The sequence below is a fragment of the Belonocnema kinseyi genome, chromosome 3 (assembly GCF_010883055.1).
Source record: "Belonocnema kinseyi isolate 2016_QV_RU_SX_M_011 chromosome 3, B_treatae_v1, whole genome shotgun sequence".
NCBI lineage: Eukaryota > Metazoa > Arthropoda > Insecta > Hymenoptera > Cynipidae > Belonocnema > Belonocnema kinseyi.
In genome coordinates this window covers 127,857,293-127,866,429 of record NC_046659.1, presented here as the reverse complement: position 1 = coordinate 127,866,429, position 9,137 = coordinate 127,857,293, and the positions used below count along the sequence as shown (strand labels likewise).

General features: G+C 26.3%; 1 protein-coding gene across 1 annotated transcript; it reads right to left on the bottom strand.

The window, feature by feature from the left end:
• Positions 1-589: 589 nt before the first annotated feature.
• LOC117169940 lies at positions 590-7,711 on the bottom strand. Its single transcript, XM_033356450.1, has 3 exons — positions 7,620-7,711; positions 1,963-2,353; positions 590-901 (listed from the first exon to the last, which is right to left on the bottom strand). Exons 1-2 carry the CDS (start codon positions 7,660-7,662, stop codon positions 1,986-1,988), a joined length of 411 nt encoding a protein of 136 aa, XP_033212341.1. The 5' UTR covers positions 7,663-7,711; the 3' UTR covers positions 590-901; positions 1,963-1,985.
• Positions 7,712-9,137: the final 1,426 nt, after the last annotated feature.

Here is a 9,137-nt window from a genome sequence, read left to right as displayed (position 1 = left end):
TTCCTAACAGCAAAGCGACGAACACTATTAACCGGGCATTTGCAACTTGTAGCTGACAACCTGCTCATATCGTCATTCAATATTGCCAAAAGAATATCGTGTACGATATCCTGACAAGCGACCTGATAGTTAGGGATTAATGCAGCGAGATTAGATTTAGCCTAGAGATTCGAACTGTCAATGACCCTGTTAGCATTTTTATCATCGTGACATTCTACTAGAACTCTGAAGAAACCAGATTTCTCAATGTGTTTGATTTTTTTGGGAAAAAAAGTGTGGAGACCCTTCTAAATCACCAATACTTGCTTGGGTTCGCAATCCTTTCTTGGTTCAAAAGTTTTAGAGGAGGGACCTTTATTATGGAGTTTGTATCTATTTCTTGACAGTTGGTTATAGGAGTTAGAAGCTCCCAAATCATTCTCGTCGCGAATTTTGTTTTTCTCTGATAGTAAAGCATCAATCAGGTGGGAGGAGTTCCGTGTCGTCGGTCTTTCCTTTGAAGAGTTGAGGTTAGGGACCGCAGCACGTGTCGGCGTTGTACTCAGATTCCGTACATTCTAGGATTGTTGGATAAGATAATGGACTGCTCTTAGTATCAACGTTTTATTTCAAGCTAATTAGTTTAGTTACAATAATAATAATAGTACATATTAAATCCAAGCGGCTGTGTCCGTCTTGCAAATCTGCATAAATAAAACAATATCTGTACCAGTATTCACCTACAAAAGTCAATATTTCTTTTTTGTAGTACACAAGGAAAATCACAGTAAAGCCCGTGTACAGTAAAGAGGATAATTGAATAATTAGATTTATTATTTTTTTAAACATTCCAAGTCATCATATACATTGTACTTTTGTTCTCTTGCCACTTTTTTAGGCGCTTCGATCTTGTTTTTTGTTTCTGAAAATATAGCAATATCCAAATTAAAAAAATTATTTAAATCTTCCATAAAAATAGAAATACAAAACTAGTGCTTGGTAATTTAACCAATTGAAATTAAGAAAAAAATGTATTTCAAGATTAACAATTGAAAACGCTCTAACACAAGCTAGTAGACTAAATAATTTTAGATGGCAACCTTGAATAGCCTTCAAAATAAAATATTTTTAAATTGGAATTGTTTGAATTTAAATAACTTTTGATCAGAAGCAATTGAAGTTTGGTCATTTAAAAATCCAATACGTCAGTCAAAGCTGGTAGATATTAGATTTCGAATTTTATTGTAAAATTTTTAATTTGAAACCTCTGAAAACTAATAAATTTCAAACTAAAGATTTTCCCATTCGAAGCTTTTGAAGCAAAAAGTTTTGTTTGGAGGCTTAAAAAATAAAACCATTTTAATGTAAATGAAAATGAAATAATGTAGGTTTTAGGTCGAAGAAGAGTTGATTAAAATATAAAACAAAATAAAATAGTGGCAAAAGCCTGCAATTTCTTGTATTTTTTAAGTACTAAACTTATTCGAAATATTTTTCTTCAACATTCTCCAGAAATTCTGCTAATAATAATTTTTTTAATTTGCTGTTGTAAAAGTGACATGCCTTTAACTTTATCGCGTTTTGAAAATTTGTTTTAAATTTCATTAATTTTCTGGAAATACTAACTAATTATATTTAAATAAAGAATTATAAATGATGTTTCCCTAAAAAAATTGTATTTGTAGTCAGAATTTTCGAACAGAACATTGACTGATTAAAGAACTATTTATGCGAGAAGTACGAAATGCGATTAAAAATAAAATTTCTGTTTCTAAACGTTTAAATAAATAAAGAATAGATCATTAAAAAATGAACGTAGCCTCAGCTACCTAATAATGTCAATTTTTTATTGTTAATTGTTAATTATTTCAGGTAAACATATTTGAGAAACTATTGGCTGAATTAACCGTTTTCTTATAATTTTCACTGAAAAGACTATTAAATTCTAAAATAGAATTTATATGAAAGATTAAATAAACTTACAGCGGTTCAGCTTAACACAAGGTTTAGCACAAGTAAGGTTTAGCATTTTTATAATGTTTGTCCAGGCTGTCTTTCTCGGCGCATGGTAGCGCTGTTTTAATGACATGCTTAGCTGCCTTCTTGAACGGTTTACTGTTGTGACATTTATGCAAAAACTGTTTTTTCCATTCAGCTTCTTTTTGTTCGTCGGGGAAATCAAGTCCCCCTCCAAGGAAACCAGAGTAAATATCATCAAATTTTTCAAGAGGAGCACCAATTTTCTGCCACTCTTTTTCAAAGTCAACATTACATTCTTTCTTCAAATCATCAGGCGTCAAATCAAAACGATATTTCAAATGCATTTCTACTGCTGGCTTGTCAAAATAGTTTTGTTGTGACGATTTTGATAAACCTTGAAATTTTTTAAACTTATATTATTTTTGACTACCTGATTGATCGTAAATTGCGTACATCTGACGTTCGCAAATGAGGAATTTCAACATAAAAAATTTCTTTCTAAAAGAGAAATTTGTTTTTGAAAGTTTCAAGATAAAATTTTAAAGTTCTTTCACGGCTTTTAAAACTGCAAGATGATATAAAAAATTCTTGATATTTGCAGCAATATTTAAAGCGATTCTTCATTTTTTAAAGTAATTGAAACAAAATATTTTTAAAGATTGAAAAACATGACATCTTAAATCCCGACAGTTGAACTTTCAATCAAAACGACAAATTTCCAACAAAATAGTGAAATTACCTAAAAAAGATCAATTTTCAACCCAAAATTTAAGATATGCATTTCTAGTTTATAAAGTTAATTTTTAACCAAAAATTAATCTCATGTTCAACAAATTAGATCATGTTTTACTATTAGTCGAAGTTATTATATATTTGTTTTATTTGAAATTACTAATAACTTATCTAATTTATAAGTATTATAATTTATTATTTATTATAAATAATAATTCAATTAAATCTAATTTCATTGAGATCTGTGACAAATAAAATCAGTTTGTTTGTATAAACGTGATTATTTTTTTGTTAAACAGTTTAAAAAAATTCAATTTTTGTTTTGTTTCTCAAAGACAAATGCTTGAACTGAATTTTTTTAGAAAAAATCCAGGTATAATTTTATTACAATTTTTTTATAAATAGCTTACAGTGTGCACCAACATCCCTGTAAATATAAAAAAAAATCGAAAAACGAAAAATAACATTATTTAATAATTATCAATTAAAAATAATTTAAAAAAATAGTAATATATGAAATATATATAATACCACAGTTTATGAAACAGTAAATTCTACAACTTTTCATGAAAAATGATATTAATGTATGTAATTTTGCAATTTGGTTAAAAATTTTCATTAATGTTTAAAATTGAATTATTTTGGTTGAAAATCAACTTTTCAATAACAAAATTCCCGCACATAATTTTTGGTTTTAATTAACATTTTAATAAAAACTCATTTGCAAATCGCAGTTAAATTTTATCTATTTAAAGTAAAAATTAATCAATGCTGATTAAGAAAAACATTTTTTGATCCATATTCAATCTTTTTAGCAGAGATTTGGAGAAAATATTTTACTCCATATGTTTTTGCAATGTGAGACAACTAGTAGTAAATTTTCAAATATTCAAAAGGCTGATAAATTGTTCATTAGTGAATATAAATACTATTGTATACTTAATTGCATATAAAATAACAAATAATTTTTTTAATTATTCAAATTTCTTTACATGTACTCACAGACTGGAAGTGCTACTAAAGCAATGATAAAAAACTTCATTATGGCTGTTCACAAGAGTATACGAGAAAAATCGGAAAGCCTAGTATTTTTTTCTGGCACTGTAATCAGAATGATGGTGCGTCATATATATACTGAGGCTTTTAGCACAGTAACCTTCAACACGAGGAAAAAGTTTATTTCTCTCAAGTAAGAATCACGTCTACGAATATTAGTGTTTCTTGTCAAAACTTCAATGCCAGGTTTCAAAGACGATCTTTTTTTAAATAATAAATTTGTTTCCTTCAACGACTTCAATAAATGATTTGTTTCATATTATTTGTTAATTAGAAAAATCTGGGCTTAAATAAAATACTGGCTCAAATTTGAGAAATAATTGATTGAATCTCATTACTTTCAATCCACATAATTATTTCTTAAAATGAAATAACATTTTTTTGAGGTCATTCCCTAAATGTTAATTAGAGATATGTTACTAGATATTATGTTAAATTTTACTAATTCATTTACAGAAAAATAAGCCAGTAAAGAAATTATAAAAAAATGTTTTAACCAATTTATGAATGACCCCTAATTCGATTATTCAAAACGTTTTCTTATTAAATCTTAGGAAACTATTAAGGCAGCATCCGCATATTATGTAACATTAATAGTTAATAATAATTTCGACTAAAAGCGAAAAATACGATTTTTGGAATATTAAAAAAAAAAAATGTTTCGATTTTATGAGCACCCTGTATTTGGAGAATTAACCTCATATACGTATTATGGGTAATAGAAGTTTATAAAAATAGGAAATGGAAAAAAAGAGAAGAATTTTATAAACGGACGCGATTCATGTAATTTTTTTTACATTTTGAAATAATAAGATCCCTTTGACACGTGGCATCACAGAAACTTAAAACTATCTACAACTAAAAAAATTAAAAATATATACATTTTCTAGTAAAAATATCAATTTATGATTTAATCGGTGATAATAATCTTGTAATTTATGCGATCAATTTATTTTATAAAATATATATATTTAATAAAAGTTGCTCAAGATTATTGAGATTTTCTAACATCAGGAGATTATATGGGATTTCAAATGGTTTCAAGGAAACTGCATGGTTCTGAAGGCTTATAAAAGGGTTTTTATGGGATTTATAAATATTTTAACTTTTCGAGGAATCACTTTTTTTAGCATTTTAAAAGAGAACAAATAGGGGTTTCATTTTTCAACTATTTTTATTTGTATCATTTAAAGTTAACGTAAGAATACAAAATATTCCTTGAAAGGAGAAGAATCGACTAACCTATAATATTAATACATTTTATTAAAGAGTAAGTCATTTATGATCATTTAAAACATTTGAGAAGTCGATATTTTAATCGAAACTTGTTTTATTATCATAATTAAAAGTTTGTGTAAGAACTGAGGCCAAAATAGAAAAGGGATGTAAAATTATTAATTTATTATTATCAGCGTTTGCATCAGGCATTGAACACGTGATTATTGCATGCACGAAAATATTTTTTTAGAAATTACAATATCTTGAGGGCAATCTTCCAAATATCAAAGGGCAACCGACTTACTCGATGATTAACTTACTCGATGAGCTATTGCCTGAATTAATCGTTTTTGATTGATTGGAATTTGCTAAGAGATTAATAGATTTAGATACAGAAAAAAATTTCCTTCTAAAAATTTGTCAAGAGCAGGACCAATTTTGCGCCACGCACTTTCGAAGTTAACGTTACATTCTTTCCTCAAATCATCAGGTGTCAATTTAAAATAATCTCTTAGATAATCTACTACTCCCTTTTTGTCCAATTTTGGAAAATCATCCGTTTTTGAAAAACCTTGAAATTTTTAAAATATATGTCAATGTGTACTAGAAGAAAGTTTGTTTACACACTCGGAAATCCCGGAATGATTGTCATTGACAAACCTAATTGGTTTCCTATAACGCAAATCGGAATTTCTAAAAGAAAAACTTGTTGTGTTTATAATTTTCAAAATAAAATTTTAAAATATTTTTAAATTTTTCAATATGATATAAAAAGATTTCTTAATGTTTAAAGTGATTCTTTGTTTTTAAAAATTAATTTAAACAGAATATTCAAAAAGATTAAAAAATATGAAAAGGCATTTCTCTTATTGTTTTAAATGAATAAAAGAGATTTAGAAACAATTTTATGAATAATTTGAGTTAAATAGAAAGATACTTATGAGTTTTTAGCATTTTCACGACATTTAAAATATTTTAAAACTTTGAAGTTTTAGAAAATTTTAAAATTCTTCTTGAATTTTTTCTAATTATAAACAAGTCCTAAATCTGAATCTAACTACTTAGATTTTTTCTAAAATTGGTTAAATCCTGTTAAATAAAAAAATCTTAGAAATTTGCTAGATATTATTTTCACATATATTAAATCTTTAAAAAACTGTTTGAATAGTCTCGAGAAACATAGATAATTTTAGTTGAAATTTTTTTCTTTTATGATACAAAATTAATTTTCCGGATAGCAAATTCATGTATTTGGTTGAAAGTGCAATTGGTTGGTGGAAAACAACTTTAATATTGAAAATTGATATTCTTATATTAAATATATTTTTTTTAGAAAATGCATCCCTTTTGAAAGAATATCTAATGTTTTATGGGTAAAAATACAACGGGTTTAAATTAATCTTCTTTCGGTGATAATTTTTCTTTTTTGTTGGAAATTTGTCCTTTTAGGACCAATACAACTCTTTTGTATCAAAAATAAAAATATTTTTCCATTGAAATATCAATCATCATAATTTTGTTGAAAATAAATATTTTGTAATAAAAAATTTAATTGTATGTTTGAAGATAATCTTTGTTAGAGAAAATTTGTTTGATATATCTAAAATTTTCAAATATTCTTTAATTTCTCAAGAACCTTAGAAAAATTTTATTTGTATAACCCTAAGAAAGATAATTAAGTCAATTTAAAAGACATTGATTCAAATAAATTCGTTTTTGTAATCTTTTTTATGTAAATTCACCTTATAAAGCATCTTGTAATATTATGTTAGTGTTTTTCTTCTTAAATTGATATTCATAATAAAAAATCATTACATTAAAAACAAAACTTTTAATTTTTGAAAAATAATAGTTTATGCTGATTTTTTCAGAACTTCCAAATAAGGAATTTCAAAATTTCATTTCAAAGATAAAACATTTAGATTGTATATGATTTTGTAAGAATAAAGTTAAAGATACTGTTTTAAATTGTGTAATTCAAAATTTCCTGAAAAGTGATTTTATTTTGTGATCAAATATTTCGGAATTTTTCTACACATTATTGATGAAGACGGAATTTTATTTTTTTTTAAATTTATTTTATTTATTTAATTTTATTTTTTATTGCGAAATCATTCTGTTCTTAATAGATTAAGAATTTAAGAATAATCAAAAATTTCTTTTAGACAACAAATTACCGTTCCCGAAAATAATCACCTCTCACACAAATATCGATCAGTATTTTATACCGCGAAAGGCGAAAAAATCATTTTAAAATTGAAATTTTGAGGTTAGAGTGGTATAAAAGTATTTTTTCAGGAATCTTATGATCAATTTTTTTTAGTTTTATAAAATAATTTTAGTTGTGAAATTAAAAAACAAATGATATATAGTTCACATATTTAGGTTCATTTTAATCTATTTAGAGTAAAAATGAACCAATGCAGGATAAGATAAACATTTTTGGATCCATACTGAGTTTCTTTCAGCAGAGATTAGAAAACATATTTGACACCATATGTTCGTTTAATGCGAAAAAATAAGTAATAATTGCTCGAATTTTTTAGAGGTTCGTGAATTCTTCACTTACAATTATGAACAACATTAAAACATTAATTGAATACGAAATAACGAGTAATTTGTTTAATTAATTCAATTTCACCACGTGTACTTACAGACAGGAATAACTACAAATGAAAATATTAAGAACTTCACCATGGCCGGTCACAAGATCCGAATGCTGATAGCGCCAGTTATATACTAATGTTTTTGACACAGTTACCTTCAAAGCGAGAAAAAGGTCATTTATCTATAGTGGGAAACACTACGAAAAATATTTCTTATCAAAGTTTCATTATTAGGCTTGAAAGACACTCTGATTTTAAACAATAAATTTGTTTCCTCCATTGAGTTGAAGAAATAACTTGTTTGATATTGTTTGTTGATTAAATCCAAAAATTTGTTTTAAATAAAGTACTGGCTCAAATTTAAGAAACAATTGATTGAATTACATTAATTTAAATTCATAAAATTAGTTTCTTTAATGAAAAAAAGGAATTTTTGAAATAACTCTCTAAATTTAAACTAGAGATATTTCGCGAGCCATGATTGGAAATTGTCCTAATTCATTTAGAGAAAAATGAGCCGGTAAATAAATTAGAAAGAAATATCTCAGGCCATTCATAAATGAGCCTTAATGTGATTAGTCAAAATGTTTTCTGATTAGATAGTGAGAAACTATTAAAGCAGCCTTCACATATTGCATAACATTCAAAAGGTAAAGGGGGTTCTGTTTTCGTTGCGGTTTGTGATGAGAGCGGGGGGGGGGGGGGTTTTTGACTAAAGTAACATTTTTAATTGCCTAAAAAAAGCAGTGTCACTAAATATCTCGAAAACATCGAAAACATTGATGTCAAAAACCTGGCTGGTTAAATATTTATTAATTTTCTGCACCGCCAGTTTTATATATCGACATTTACAGATAAATCATTTTACTTTATGACAAAATTAATTTTTAAATGTTTCCAAACATCATTTATAGAAGAGAAAATTTTAATTGTCAATGATTTTGTAATATTGTAAAAAAATTCTGGTCCCAACATTTTGCTATAACACTATAATGAATAAAAATTTTTTACATTTTTAAAGAGATAAAAAAAACTAAGTTATAATAGAAACTTATTTTGAAGAAAACTTTAAAAGTGGCACTTTGAATTTAACTGTGATACTTTTTTGATTGAAAATTAATTAAGTCTGTATATACAGAGAAATAATTGATAATTGAATTCTTTATAGGAAGTCACTGTTAATTTCTTTTGGAATTTAAAGTAAGCAGAACAATAATCTTCGTAACTATGCAACGGACTAGATTTCAAGCTGTCCATTTAGAATTTTTCAAGGTCCAAGTACATCCTGCATTCTTTTGTCTCTGGGAGAGTATTCGTTATTTTAACTTTGAAATCCGTTCAAATATCCTGAATCCTAATAATACTAAAAACGAGAATTTTAAATTTGAATTCCTTTAACTACCTTAAAATTTTCAAAATTACTCGAATTCATGTAGTTTCTCGAATTAGCTAAATTACCTCAATTGTAAAAATATCCTGCATTCTAAGGAATTTAGTATAATCTACGAGACTCACCGCGTCATTAGACATCAACTTCTAAGTACACTAGGCGTAAGAAACACATCT